The 14893-nt window shown below is 39.6% G+C and overlaps 1 protein-coding gene across 4 annotated transcripts in view; it reads right to left on the bottom strand.

Annotated features, from left to right (window-relative positions):
• The window catches only part of GMDS (GDP-mannose 4,6-dehydratase), a 542341-nt gene that overhangs the window by 440611 nt on the left and 86837 nt on the right, over positions 1-14893 (bottom strand). For all 4 annotated transcript variants that reach the window (XM_007058823.4, XM_037893246.2, XM_043540188.1 and 1 more), the window contains exons 2-3: positions 11034-11078; positions 535-622 (exon numbers count right to left, since the gene is read on the bottom strand). In XM_007058823.4, coding sequence (XP_007058885.2) covers positions 535-622; positions 11034-11078 — 133 coding nt within the window. The remainder of the gene's footprint in view (positions 1-534; positions 623-11033; positions 11079-14893) is intronic.

The raw sequence follows: 14893 nt of genomic DNA on the forward strand, positions 1-14893 counted from the left end.
TTATGTAACTAAAAAGATAATTACCCTCAAAACTTGTTTTACTCCAGTGATGCTTCACATTGCCAGCCTCCTAAAGCTCTCTCAACCTCACGCAGCTTTTTGCATGTCTAGCCATTCACTTCTCTTTTTATTGATCATATCGGTGTAAGAAAACTGCAACATCAAAATTTGTACTGAGTACAAGATGCCTCCCCACCCTCTCTCAATGAATTACTTTAAATATTTTTGTATATTCTTTCCAGCCAATTCATAAGTATAAAATTTTGCATCAAATTGAATCTGAAAACTGCTTTCATTTCTTACTGAGACAGAGCTTCTGATAGGAAGACAGACAAGAAGAATGGCTGGCTGATGAACAACAAACTTTACAACAGATCCCAAATCTCCACTGGGAAGAGACAACTTTATAGTGATTACAGGCTGGTATGCTTTAAATAAAGATGATTTGTACATCGATAGGAGAAGATATACTATAAAACAAAATTTACTGCATGAAGAAATGTAGAATAAGAAACTATACAGACAAAACCTTACTTCCTTCAACGTGAGCCTGCGGATTCTTGTAGAGATGCTCAATCCGGCCAGTGTTGAAAGAACTAGATCGGCGAACAATTCCATGCACCTGTAGTTTAAATGGGAATAGAAGGATAGAAAAAGAAATGGGGTTTCTGTCATACCTTGATATTTAATTTAAAACAGCTCTTAGAACTTTTTTCCACAACAAATGCTGCAATTAACCACACATCTGGTAAAATGTTCGGATACCATCAGTGAACTTTGATTTGGATTTTTTTGCATAAATAATTGGCTAATTAAGAAAAATTTTAAGACAGCTCTAGCTCTGTCCACCATTCACCCCATCCCTATCCAAAACACACAAGTGTATCAGGTACCATTGACAGGCAACTCTCTTCATTCCTGAATCGAAGACAGAAAGCATGTAGCAGCATAAATTTGTCAGTGACTTAGCACAGAGTACTTTATGTTCAGCTCTTTGGTGCTGCCTTCTTTAGTCCGATATCCTAAATGTTTTATATCCTCTCCTGTTAATTCCAGTGCACAATTGCATTGTGCAGATATTTGATAAACACTTTCAATTACTCAAGAGTTGTGTGTGTTGAAAGTGCAAAAATAGACAGACAGAACAGGACCTTGTTCCAAACTCCTGACTCAGTGTTCTGAGGTAGGAGATGAAGAACACGAGGGAGCTTAGACTTAAATGGAGAAAGGTAACTTCCCTGAACTGACCATGATAAATGACTAAAAAAAACTGATTAGCTGGAACAAGAATACATGCCTGCCTGACAAAGCCTGTTTGTGTCTAACACACTAGAGAAATTGTTCAAAAACTGATCCCATTTCCTCTTTCTGTAAAGCTAGCCTCCTCATTGCTGCCAAGGTTTGTGTCAGTTTAGGTCACCAAGTGCTCCTCACGCAAGTGGAAGCTTCAACTTTAAACACCTGACTTTTTCCAGATATTTCTGAAGTTTTCCCGTCATAATTTGATGCAACTCGCTTGCTTGGGTTGGGCCATCTCTTCTTCTATCATCACACGCCCGCCCCCCGATTAATTTGTGACCAACAGCCTTAAACGACCTGGACGGCGACCGCTGGTTATACATGCAAAAGTCTCATTTTGTTCTGTCTAAAGCATACAAAAATTGACTAAACGATACACCCGAAGAACTGAACTGTATAACCTAGCCATACAACTTTCAGAGTTTAAGATGTTTTAATCTAACTAAATTCACAAGCTAATTTTTGAAAGCAGACCCTAACATTGTAGCCATATATTGTTACGTTTGAAGTTTTTTCATGCCCAAAGACACTGATCTGCGTGTGCAAACTACATTTGCCATCCATCTTACATAATTTGTCTACACGATGTAATTTGTGCTCAATTTTTTTTTTTTTTTTAGTATTAAAAATCTGATATGGAAATATGGTGCCTACTGTTTTAAAGGCCAAGTTGAAGGACTCTGAAAATTTGAGCCTTGAGGTTTATTGTTTCCATTATATCACACATTTCTGTAGTACTGTGAAGAAAATGTTCCATACTAAGAATCCACATTCTGCTGTGTTCTTTGCAGAACTTGTTTGAAGAAGTTATTTTTGTAAGAATACAATTTTAGTAAAATGCATAAAAAAATACATAGGCATAAAAGACATTAAGATTTTGTTTTTATAAGGTTGCACAAAATGCTGGAAACTTTGTATTTACTAACTCAAAATGTTTTGTTTACAGGCACATCAACAACCTTTGCATTCTACCAGCAAAAAACTTTTCAAATTTCTTTAAAGTAAATTGAAGTACTCTACGATTATTTCTGGAAAAGAAAATATTCTGACTTCAAGTCCTGATTGATGAGGATATATCTTGATTATCTGAATTAAGCTATTCTGAAGTTCAAGTTTACATAAACCATAAACCAGTAGTTAAGCACTGCCAGCTCAAAGCTTGACGAAAGACTGTATTTGCCGAAGTTTTATGTGGCAGCTGAATGGCTATGACACCAACAGCTAACCACTGAAATGTGTTAAGTGCAAAATATGATGAAGTTCCAACAGATAAACAGATCAAGAGTGTCTTGCATTCAGCGATAAATACAAACCCCATTTTTATCTTTTTCCCCTCCTCTCCCCCTTTTTTTTCCTGTGTGTACAAAAGAGAAAGAAAACCTGCCAAATGCTTAATCCATGACAGCTAATATTAGTGTAAGAACTGATGAAAGGTGTTCTGTCTGCTTGTGAGACAGGTGAAATGCAAACTTTGTGACAATGCCAAAATGTGTGCAAACTGGATTATCTAGTTAAGAGTGAAGTTTAATGGATTTCTCTCAATAGGGACTGATTTTTTTAAATAAGCTCAAATTTAAAAAAAAAGTGTTGTGGCTGATTTTACTGTTAGACTGAAAGAGACTTTTATAAACAAAGCTGAGTAAATTGTTAAGATTTCATGTGTTTTGAAAAAAGTACATTCACTTTCCATTTTACTGAAAAGGAATATATTTTTTCCTGAAAGAAGCTGGTTCTACAGAAATCCCCAAGAAGAAGGTACTATAAAATGCACAGGTAAATTGGTTGAAGTAACCTTTGAAAACATAATTTAAAAATACCTAGTTGAACTAGATATGATACACACTAGTGTGATTTCTGTAAAGGAAAATGTATTTAATTTGAATTCTTTGAATATTTCAACAAAATAAAGAGGAATGGGCTGGTGTGTGTTATTTGAACTTTCAAGAAGTCTTCAGCAAAGTCCCTCACATTAAGGAAATTAAGTAGTCACAGGGCAAGAGGTGATGTTATGGATTAGAAACTAGCTAATGGACAAATAAAAATAAAAGAACATAAAAGTGGGAATAAGTGGTCACCTTCCAAATCATGTCAAAAAGTATTGTGACCTAATATTCTTCACTAGGACTGGGGGTATTAAATCAATTCTCTGGTAAAAGAAAGGAGCAGCGATGTGAAAATGTTTGCCGATAATGCAAAATTACAGAAGACTGATTTCAGAGTAACAGCCGTGTTAGTCTGTATTCGCAAAAAGAAAAGGAGGACTTGTGGCACCTTAGAGACTAACCAATTTATTTGAGCATGAGCTTTCGTGAGCTACAGCTCACTTCATCGGATGCATACTGTGGAAATCGCAGAAGACATTTTATACACAGACACCATGAAACAATGCCTCCTCCCACCCCACTCTCCTGCTGGTAATAGCTTATCTAAAGTGATCATCAAGTTGGGCCATTTCCAGCACAAATCCAGGTTTTCTCACCCTCCGCCCTCCCACAAACAAACTCACTCTCTTGCTGGTAATAGTCCATCCAAAGTGACCACTGTCTTCACAATGCATATGATAATCAAGGTGGGCCATTTCCTGCAGAAATCCAGGTTCTCTCACCCCCTCACCCCCCTCGAAAAACCACACACACAAACTCACTCTCCTGCTGGTAATAGCCTATCCAAAGTGACCACTCTCCTTACAACCTGCATGAAAATCAAAGTGGGCCATTTCCAGCACAAATCCAGGTTTTCTCACTCCCCCACCCCCATACTCACACAAACTCACTCTCCTGCTGGTAATAGCTCATCCGAAGTGACCACTCCCCCTACAATGTGCATGATAATCAAGGTGGGCCATTTCCAGCACAAATCCAGGTTTTCTCACCCCCCCCCCACACACACAAACTCACTCTCCTGCTGGCAATAGCTCATCCAAACTGACCACTCTCCCCACACTGTGCATGGCAATCAAGGTGGGCCACTTCCAGCATAAATCCAAGTTTAACCAGAACGTCTGGGGGGGGGGGGGAAGGGAGGAAAAAACAAGGGGAAATAGGCTACCTTGCATAATGACTTAGCCACTCCCAGTCTCTATTTAAGCCTAAATTAATAGTATCCAATTTGCAAATGAATTCCAATTCAGCAGTTTCTCGCTGGACTCTGGATTTGAAGTTTTTTTGTTGTAAGATAGCGACCTTCATGTCTCTGATTGCGTGACCAGAGAGATTGAAGTGTTCTCCGACTGGTTTATGAATGTTATAATTCTTGACATCTGATTTGTGTCCATTTATTCTTTTACGTAGAGACTGTCCAGTTTGACCAATGTACATGGCAGAGGGGCATTGCTGGCACATGATGGCATATATCACATTGGTGGATGTGCAGGTGCTATTACCAGCAGGAGAGTGGGGTGGGAGGAGGCATTGTTTCATGGTGTCTGTGTATAAAATGTCTTCTGCGATTTCCACAGTATGCATCCGATGAAGTGAGCTGTAGCTCACGAAAGCTCATGCTCAAATAAATTGGTTAGTCTCTAAGGTGCCACAAGTCCTCCTTTTCTTTTTACAGAAGACTGAGGAATTTCTGAGGGACCTAACAAAGGTAGGTGAATGGGCATCAAAGCAGAAGAATTATGTGCTGAGAAATGCAAGGTGTAACACACTGGAAGGAATACTCTGACCCATACGTGTCCATTACTGGAATTACTGGATACTTAGTTAACTGCAATCATCATAGAAGAGAGCTGACAATCATTGCTGAAAGCTCAATTAAAACTATTTCTCAAAGTATAGCAACAAACAAAATGCATATGGAATAACTCCCAGTATTACTTCCCGACTAGTATAATTATGTTATATAAATCAATATTGAACAATCACCTGGGATATTGCATTTAGTTCTGGTTACTATCTCAAAAAGGATATACCATAAATAGAAAGGGCTCAGAGACAAAAACAATCAGAGTCCTGAAAAGTCTGGAAAGAGAATGAAGCTAGTTGGTTGAGAGGGAACGCTACAAATCACTAATCTGAGCTGAACCTTATGTTCCTAATTATAATGGATAACAATATTTAGATTGTAAGAGCCTTGGGACAGGAATTGTGTCATTTATATTTTGTACAATATTGTGTATATTAATAGTTCTTACAAAATAATTATTAGTCTCTAATGATGAGAGACAGTACAGAGGCTAAATCTATATATGAAAACAAAATGACTAAAAAACAAAGCAACAGTTTGTAACAAAACACCACTCACCCACACTGGAACTGAAATTCCTAATTACCAGTACAGATTAGTGATTTCATACAAGACAATACTAAGATTCCCTACTTGGAAGCCTAGCACCATTTCTTATACCGGGATTTGATGAAGTTACATTAAATGAACATGGACAGACAAGTTGCTGTCTGCTCACACCAGCTTCATCTCCCTCTATCTGATGTGCATAAAAAATGGTTACCTACCTCAGCTGTTTTTCGAGATGTGTTGCTCATATCCATTCCATTTCAGGTGTGTGTGTGTGCTCACCACATGCACCAGTGCCTGAAGTTTTTCCCCCAGTGATATCCGTAGGGCCAGCTCTAGTGCCCTCTGGAGTCGTGAGCATATGCGTCCGTATAAGGGGTGCTGCCAGCCACCCCCACCCCACTTCAGTTCCTTCTTGCCGGAACTCTGACAGAGGGGAAGGAGGGCAGGTAGTGGAATGGACATAAGCAACACAACTCAAAGAACAACAGTTACAAGAGGTAGGTAACAGTTTTTTCTTCAACTGCTTGCTCACGTCCATTCCACGTCAGGTGACTCACAAACAGTGCCTCTGGAGGTGGGCAGAAGTTCATGGACGTGTCTATTTTAACACTGCTCTGCCAAAGCCAGCATCATCTCGGGCCTGCTGGGCGATGGCATAGAGGGTCGCGAAGGTATGGACAGACGCCCACGTTGCGGCCCTGTAGAGGTCCTGGATCAGGACATGGGTCAGAAAAACTGATGATGCCTGCACTCTTATTGAGTGAGCTGTCACTAACTGTGGAGGTGTAGCCTTTGCCTGCTCGCAGCAGGAACGGATGCAGGAGGTGATCCAGAATAAAATTCTCTAAGATGACACCAGGAGACCCTTCATTCTGTCAGCCACTGCAATGAAAACTTGAGAAGACCTGTGGATGGGCTTGGTTCACTCAAGGTAGAAAGCCAGGGCACGTCTGACATCCAAAGTATGCAGACGCCGCTCCTGGTTGGAATTGTGCACTCTGAGAAGACGACTAGCAGGAAGATGTCCTGATTGACATGGAATTGTGATGCCAGCTTTGGCAGGAAGGCTGGTTGAGGGCACAGCTGGACCTTGTCCTTATAGAAAACTGTATACTGGGGTTCGGAGGTCAGAGCCTTAATCTCGCCAAAGTGATGGCTACAAGGACGACGATCTTCCATGACAGATGCAGGAGCGAGCAGAATGCCAGGGGCTCGAAAGGAGGACCAGTGAGCGTAGACAGAACTAGGTTGAGGTCCCACTGGGGAACCGGATCATGGACCTGCGGGAAGAGCCTTTCCAGGTCCTTAAGAAGTCTGATCATCATTGCATGTGAGAAGACTTATCTGGATGGGAGGGTGGAAGGCCAAAATAGCTACCAGGTGCACCTTGATCGACGAGAATGCCAGCCCTTGGTGCTTGAGATGTATTCCAGGATGGATTGTAAAGATGACTGAGAAACAACCACTAGTATAACCACTTGCCAATGCAAGAGGATGTTCCAGCACCATCAATGGTGGTAAGGAGGAACTGAAAGCGGCAGTGGCAGCACCCCTTATATCGACGCATAGGTGCACGACTCCAGAGGGCGCTAGAACCAGCCCCCTTTGGATTCCACTGTGGGAAAAACTTCCAGCACCAGTGCATGTGGCAATCACACACACCTGACATTGAGTACTTGCTCATGGTCATTCTAAGAAGAATTACATTAATCTGAATGGAGAGAATATGGTACAAGGCTAAAAACACTGCAGCAAGAAAGCACCACTCCAAAAACAAGCGTGCATAAAAAAATGGCATACTTAAACCACAGTTGAGAACATTAGACTTGTAAAAGTTAGAATTGTCTAAGATCAGCTGTATGTGAGACCCCTATCTGTATTTTCGAAAAGCACTGGTACAATCCTAAAGCATTATCTACCAGCATCTCCCATAGAAACACGCCTTTGGTTTTATTTTCTATGTACTGAAGCAAAGGGCATTCCCCCATGCATTGCTGTCCTATCCTTGAAGCCCTGCATCTCAGGTAATATCCCCTTCACAGACAATAACTGGATGGAACCCCCTATACACCCTATCTATGCCTATTTCTTAATTGGCCAGAGTGATTACAGTTGAGAGATTCTAGGTAATTCCTGCCCTAAAGGAGCAGAGAGCACAAGCTTGCACAGCATTCTAAGTCTTTAACAATAGACTGGGACCAGGAATCATACCCAAGTATCCCACATGGCCATATATGGCACTGCCATTAAGGCCAAGATCCAATAAAGCACTTCAGCACTTGCATAACTTTAAGTATACAAGTAATCAATCCCATTGACGTCAATGTCACTATTCATGTGTTGAAAGGTATGCACGTGCGAGTGCTTATTAGGTCCTGAATCAGTAACAAATATGTTTTTAAAGGACTTTATACTGTAATTAAGAATGCTACCATCCTTAATCTCAGCTCATGCCATTGTACTTCTCCCCACCCTTCCACTTTCAACATCATGAACGAAGATTGGAACATCAAAGTAAATTTCCTTATTCGTGTGCTTGAAGGGAACCCATTTCCATTACAACCAAATATCAGCTTATCTGTCTGAATGTGTATGAAGTGACATTGTTTTTGACACAGTAGGTCACAATAGGACATCAACTATTATCCAAATAGTTATAATAAATGTTAGAAAGTTTAAAACTATAGATATAGCATACCAAATTTTAGCCAATGATAGAATATTAACAATTGCCATTTACATGATATGTTTCAGTTTCAAATCCCCTTATAAATAGTAAGTTAATTTTTCTGACACATTAAAAAATTAGTTTGGCCAATTTGGCCAATGTTACTGAGGGCCAGAAAGAAAATATGCATTTTCACCAGTTTTTTTAAGACCTACAGGACGATAAAGACTTCAGTCCTACCAGAAGAGATTTCTTCCTCATATGGCATCTCCAATTCTATTTATGCAGGTTGGGATTAAAAACAAAAACAAAAAAACCCAAAGACAGCAATAACATCTTTCAATGGGTGTTTAATACTAGTGTATTTATTAAATTGTGTTGGAAATTAGTTTGCCTTTGTAATCACACTGCAGAATACAGAAAGAGCCATGCCCACAATAGGATGATCAGAAATATGCCACCTACAAGCTTTAGTTTAACAGTTTCTGTATGGCTAGAGATGTTTTCATCCAAAAATGGTGTTAGAATACTATACTATGAACCACTTAGGTAGGATAGTTTTCAGCACAGATAATGTAGCACTCAGATACTGTGATGAAGTACCTATGCAAATAAGAAGGATATTTACTCTCAATGGAAGTTCTTTGAGATGCGTGTCCCCTATCTGTATTCCACATGCTGGTACACATGAGTGCCACATGCCCAAGCCCAGAAATTCTCACAAGCAGTACCTGTTGGCTCACACATGTGCACCCATGCGCACCCATGCACACCCTGACCACAAATCCAACAGGATCTGAAGCAGAGGGGATGGAGGGCAGGAAGTGGAAGACAGATAGGGACCACACATCTTGAAGAATTTCCAGTCACAGTAAGTAACCTCCATTTCTTCTTCAAGTGCTGGTCTCTATCTGTATTCCACACATGGGTGATTGACAAGCAAGGCCTTAGACTAGAAGTGGGTGCAAGGAAGCCAGCAACAAAAATGCATGAACTAAGCAGAATAAAAACTATTTACAATTATATTGACAGGTTCTAGAAAGAATCTGAAGGAAGAGAGGACACAGGATTGCGACTAGACCATGCAGCGGTAAGAAAGAACTGGAGAGACGTCAACCAGCACTGGTTCTTATACCCTCACTCAGGAGCATAAGGAGACCTATTGCACATATGCAGGCTAACGGGCACTGTTTGAGAGAATTTCTGTACTCGGGCACATAGTGCGCATGCATACCCACATGTGGAATACACATGGGGCCAGCACTCGAAAAAGAAGTTAGAATGGGTCTCTCAAAAAAAACTTTCTACACTACTCAGAGAAGTGTGCTAAAAACCTGGTGGAAACAATCATGTTTAAATGTGGTTATAGCCTGCACAATTCTGGTACCAGTGTGAACAGGGCCAGAGTGCACGATTTTATCTGTAAGAAATGTAGGAGGGAATGCCGAAGCTGCCTACACTAAAAAAATGTAGAGTCCCTTTCCGTTTGGGAAAGGGAAGCAAGCAGAGAAAACTATTAACTGCCAACATACACAACAGTGAAAATCACTATTGTAGAAACTACACAGGTCTCCTTCTCCCAGAATTTGAATTATTCCTATCAGATGTTGCTACAAAAAAGAAGGGACAGAAAGAACCAAGTACTGTGAAAGAATGTAAAAGATGCATAAACACTCAGAAGGACAGGTGAAGAACAACCAAGTTGGTAGAGATGGTAGAATTAACTAGGAGTGACAAGATGAAATGAAGAAAAAAATTTAGGATGGATATATCAAGAAAAAAAGTTTTCTTATGGTGAGTTCTACTAAGCTGTGCAATAATTTCCAAAGGAAAGTAGTGGAAGGCCAGTCTCCCTAGACACTTAACATTAGACTAATCAAAAAAAAAAGAAAATAAAACAATACTGCATTACTAGGGGATGGGCTACAGGTTAATAAGGGTTCTTTTTCTCTCTCTATTGTACGATTAAGACTATGGGACAACCTTTCAATACTGAGCAGGCAAACACCTGTGGCTATACAGTCACAACAGTACTAAGTAATTGTAGGATACGGTAACTGTGTGACCTTTGCATTGCTGACATCAAAAAGAACATTACTGCTGTATAATCCCTGGGATAGGCATGTGACAAAAAAGATTTATTTTCCTTGTACTTAAGCCTGTCAAAGTCCAAGTCACTTCACAGCTTACATTAGAGTCCAAACTCAAGGACAAAAGACGCAAAATGACAAGTCTCATGCATTTTGTTGCATCAAGGTTAGTAAACAAGGCTCAAATTCTTAGCACAGAAGTCATAAATCTGAGAAAGTTAAAAAAAACAACCCTGCACAATACTACACTCCAGTCTAAACCTCCATAAAGAACCCAGAATGCCTATGAGAAAGCAACCTCTGGATTTAAATTTTCAGTATGAGCCTGCCATGGATTAGCAAGGTTTTTATTGCTTAGTGCAATTTCAAAATTAAAAGTTATTTCACTGGGAGTAGGTTTTTTTTGTTGTTGTTTTTTAAATGTGGTGCATTACATCATAAATTATTCCCTAATTCTTTTGGCTTTCACAAGTTGCCGCTTATCTAAGTTAGCGGGAAGCATGCAAAGCAGATATACCCAGAGGAGGAGAGAGAATCCACCAGTGGACACTAGATGATAAATAGTACAATAAGCTGGCAAGATTACAGGCTAGGCTGCACATTCTTTACTAGAGTTTTGATTTGTTATCTAGGACTGAGTGGAAAACATACGCAAAGGAGGACAGCAGCAAAGGAAGCTAGAGGTTGCTGTATCCAAGTGTTTCCATCAGCCTGCAGTCGGTCATTGAGTCACTCACCTCATAGCCCTTTTCCAGCAGGAACTCAGCCAAGTACGAGCCATCCTGGGAAAAGAAAGAGATAGGAAAACGTTAGAAACAGTGACTGGGCATGGAAGATTTAGATTCACTATGGTCTTTAAAATATTTTGAATCTACTGGATAAAAGCATATATTTCATTTAAAACAACAACTAAAGGGCACCCAATTTTTAAGTTTAACTATCAGTATTGTTTAAGATAACCCATCAGCAGTAACTTAGAAACTTCTGTCCCTCCTCTCCTTAAGCCTTACACCGAACTCCAATTTTTTAATGCCTTGAGGAGAAGGAGGTGTTTTGCTGTGTACATCAGATTTGGACTATTTCAGAGATCAGGAGGAGGAAGAAAAAAATAAAAAAAATCGGTGGGGCCATCAGAGAGAATACTGACGGCAGACACTGCATTTTTTTTTTTTTACCAATGGACCTCTGTCTTAAGCACCACTGATCATTCCATATAATATTAATGCTTCCATGTCTGTGACAGAACGTGGACTTGGCCTTTTATTTTAATTTTATTTACTTCATTGGTTTGGTTTCTCAAAATGCCTCTATCAAGACCTATATTCCAATGTACAAACATGAATGTAAAAACTATATTTGTGGTGTGTGTGTTGCTGGGTTTCTCCGATTTTGACTTTTTGGGGGGGGGGGGGGAAGGGTTAATTTCATCTTGTTCATCATCACTGATAGGATTACCACTAACTATAAATCATTGTATTATACTTAATGTATTAAACCTGGCATTATTGCAATGATAGAAAAATGTCTATAAACAATATCAAAAGTCACAGGCCACATATAGAAAATTAACTGGGCATCCATTCCCTGCAAATTTCCCTTCTTCTTATTGTTATTCTCACATTCATTATTTGTTTAAGATGACAATGAATCACACCCCAATCATGCAAAAATGTATGCGGGTACTGAACTTTACATATACAAATTGTTCTACTGAAGTCAATTAACCTGCTGTAGTGATTCCTTAAAGGAAATGGGACTACTCACACACAAAGTTTACAATGTGCACAGGTCTTTGCAGGGTAAGGCCAAAGACACTATCTACAGTAAAGTGAACACATACATTCATTTAGTCCCATTTTTAAAGACATTTTCAGTCCAGCAAATTGTGCTACTTGATCTTTCATTTAATGACAGCCTGGAGGAGGGTGAAAAATAGTAAGTAAACCTTGTTGCTGAATTTGGAACTTGAGATGCACTAGGAGGCTCTAAAATGACAGGGTTGCCAGTAGAGAGTGTTTACTATATTGATGCTGAAGTTGTGCATAAATCCATGCAAAATGGCAGGGTGTGGTATACAAGGGACACATTTTGTGGTTTATTTAAAACTCCAGCAGCTTTTCTTACGACTCTGTGACCTAAATATTCTGTTTTATACGCTTTTATAGACCAGTGTGGAGAGACAGGAAAAAATAAAAAGACTCTTGGCATATACATAATTTCTTCTACTATATACATGATATACATGCATTCAGCTTTTAAATGCTCAGAGTCAGACAAAAATCAGATTATGATGCTGGTTAATTTGGAACATGACAAGCCAGATCTGCCATGCCACCAACGGAAATGTTGGAATAATCTGTGGTTCCATAAATCAAAGGACAAAGAATAAGACTCAACAGAAAAAGCATTCACAATATAAAATTTACAGTAGAAAAGTCCTGAGAAGTAAGAGGTTTTTCAGAAGCAAGCAGACCTGTAATTTACACATTTTTTAATTCCCCTAAGATGAAAAAATTAAAAAAGTGCTCAATGTTCTGCCTTGGCTGCATAACCTGTTAAAAAAGGCAGAGGTGAGAGTGCCAGAGACCCAGAGAGAGCGTGAGCCTAGGGGCTTGGAGGGAGGGTAGGGGGGAGAAAGGGAGTGCTGTGATTTAGAAAGTTGATGTGAAACAGACCTAACCAGGATTGAACCCTGTCAGTAAGGTCTTGTTCTTCTCACCCGGGCTGTTTCTCAAACTTTCCAACCACACTGGAACATTCTGAACCAGCAGTGGCATTCACTTCCTTTGCACTTCCTTTCCAGGTCTATCAAGTGATAGGGCATGGTTTTACAATGAGTGGGAAACAGGGAGCAAGTGCAAATGCTACTGGTTTCTGGCTTTAACACAGCACAGCTGATTTACTGTCTGGTAATCTCACACAATGCAGATTGATGTGGTCCTGCTCTGAGATACAGTATCACAGTTAGTCCTAGAGTTTCTCATTACCCTCCCCCCGCCACCCACCCCCTTTTTATTTCAGTGTGGTAGCTGTCAATGAATGCTGTAATCAGAACAGTGATTAAACTGACATAAGTTTACAACTTGCTAGGTACAGTAAAGTTTCAATCTTTTTCTTAATGAGATTGAGGAGCAAAGGATATTAAATGGCTGAACAAAAGCGGATACCTTCCACTCCACAAACAATTACTAAAAATTTGAGAGCTCTATTTACTGAAAAAAAATGGAGGGAATATTTAAGGAAATGTTTAACTATACTAGATTGGTTTTTCGGTCTGTTTTCAGCTTTCGCTTTGAGTCACATGCCCCTCAGCCATTCCATTCCATCCAATCTTAACACGCATTAGTCTAGAAGTGGTGTGGAACAATACGAAGATGACGACTCATGCAAGAAACTAAGTAAGGCCTGTGGTTTTTTTCCCCCAACTTAAACTATTTATAGGGCAATCCTGATCCTAATTCTTAATACTCAAATGTGGGGACTAGACACTTCTGGTAAGTGGAAATCAGATACAGAGCGTTTAGTATAGATCTGTTCAAACCAAAATCCAGGTGAAGATTAAACAAAAGTTATTGATGTCAGATCACTGCACTTTGCTGTCAGATCACTGCACTTTTGTCCTAGCGAACTTCTGGCCATCTTGTAACTGACACCAGATTTAAGTATTTTAAGCCAAAAAGCCCCAAGACCATACTCATAAAGGAGGGCATTAAAGTTCAGAAGAGGATACACATTGTCAAGTGTTGGAAAGCTTGTTTTGCCAATGTCTCTTGCAGATAAAGGACTTTCATTTCCAGTGTGAATCTTTCTGTAGCAATATGCATGAGCACTTATCGCACTTAAAAGCCACCTGCAAAAAACAGCTTCACTTTACTTGGAAACTATCCCAAATGTGAAAAAAAAATGTTTTATTGGTGATGTGCTCTTTTATTTGTTTTAGAGACACTTAAGTTCTCTGGTTTAATTACTGTATTTTTAAATGTAAAGCACACTAATAGTATGATGCATTTTGATATTTTGTTGAACAATATCAAGATTGGAAGAATGATACCCCATGTCCATGAACAGAGCAACCATTTTAATAGCACAGGCTAGGTTGAAGAAATTGCTTTTAATAAGGTTATAACAAGGTTTGGCCCTGGACAAACAAGCCAGATCAAGATTAGCTTTAGCCCGATGTGGTCAAAATCAAGTTTAACTGCTTTGGCTTAGTAGGTGATGCCTTATCTGCATCCTTAATATATTGGGCTTGGTTTCAGAGTGGTAGCTGTGTTACTCTGTATCAACAAAAAGAACGAGTACTACTTGTGGCACCTTAGAGAATAACAAATTTATCTGGGCATAAGCTTTCGTGGGCTAAAGCCCACTTCATCAGATGCATGCAGTGGAAAATACAGTAGGAAGACACACACACACACACACACACACACACACACAGAAAAAATGGGTGTTGTCATACCAACTCTAACAAGACTAATCAATTAAGGTGGGCTATTATCAGCAGGAGAGAAAAAAAACTTCTGTAGTGATAATCAGGATGGCCCATTTAGACAGTTGACAAGAAGGTGTGAGTAACAGCAGGGGGAAAATTAGCATG

This window comes from Chelonia mydas, chromosome 2, assembly GCF_015237465.2.
Source record: "Chelonia mydas isolate rCheMyd1 chromosome 2, rCheMyd1.pri.v2, whole genome shotgun sequence".
In the NCBI taxonomy this organism is placed as follows: Eukaryota; Metazoa; Chordata; order Testudines; family Cheloniidae; genus Chelonia; species Chelonia mydas.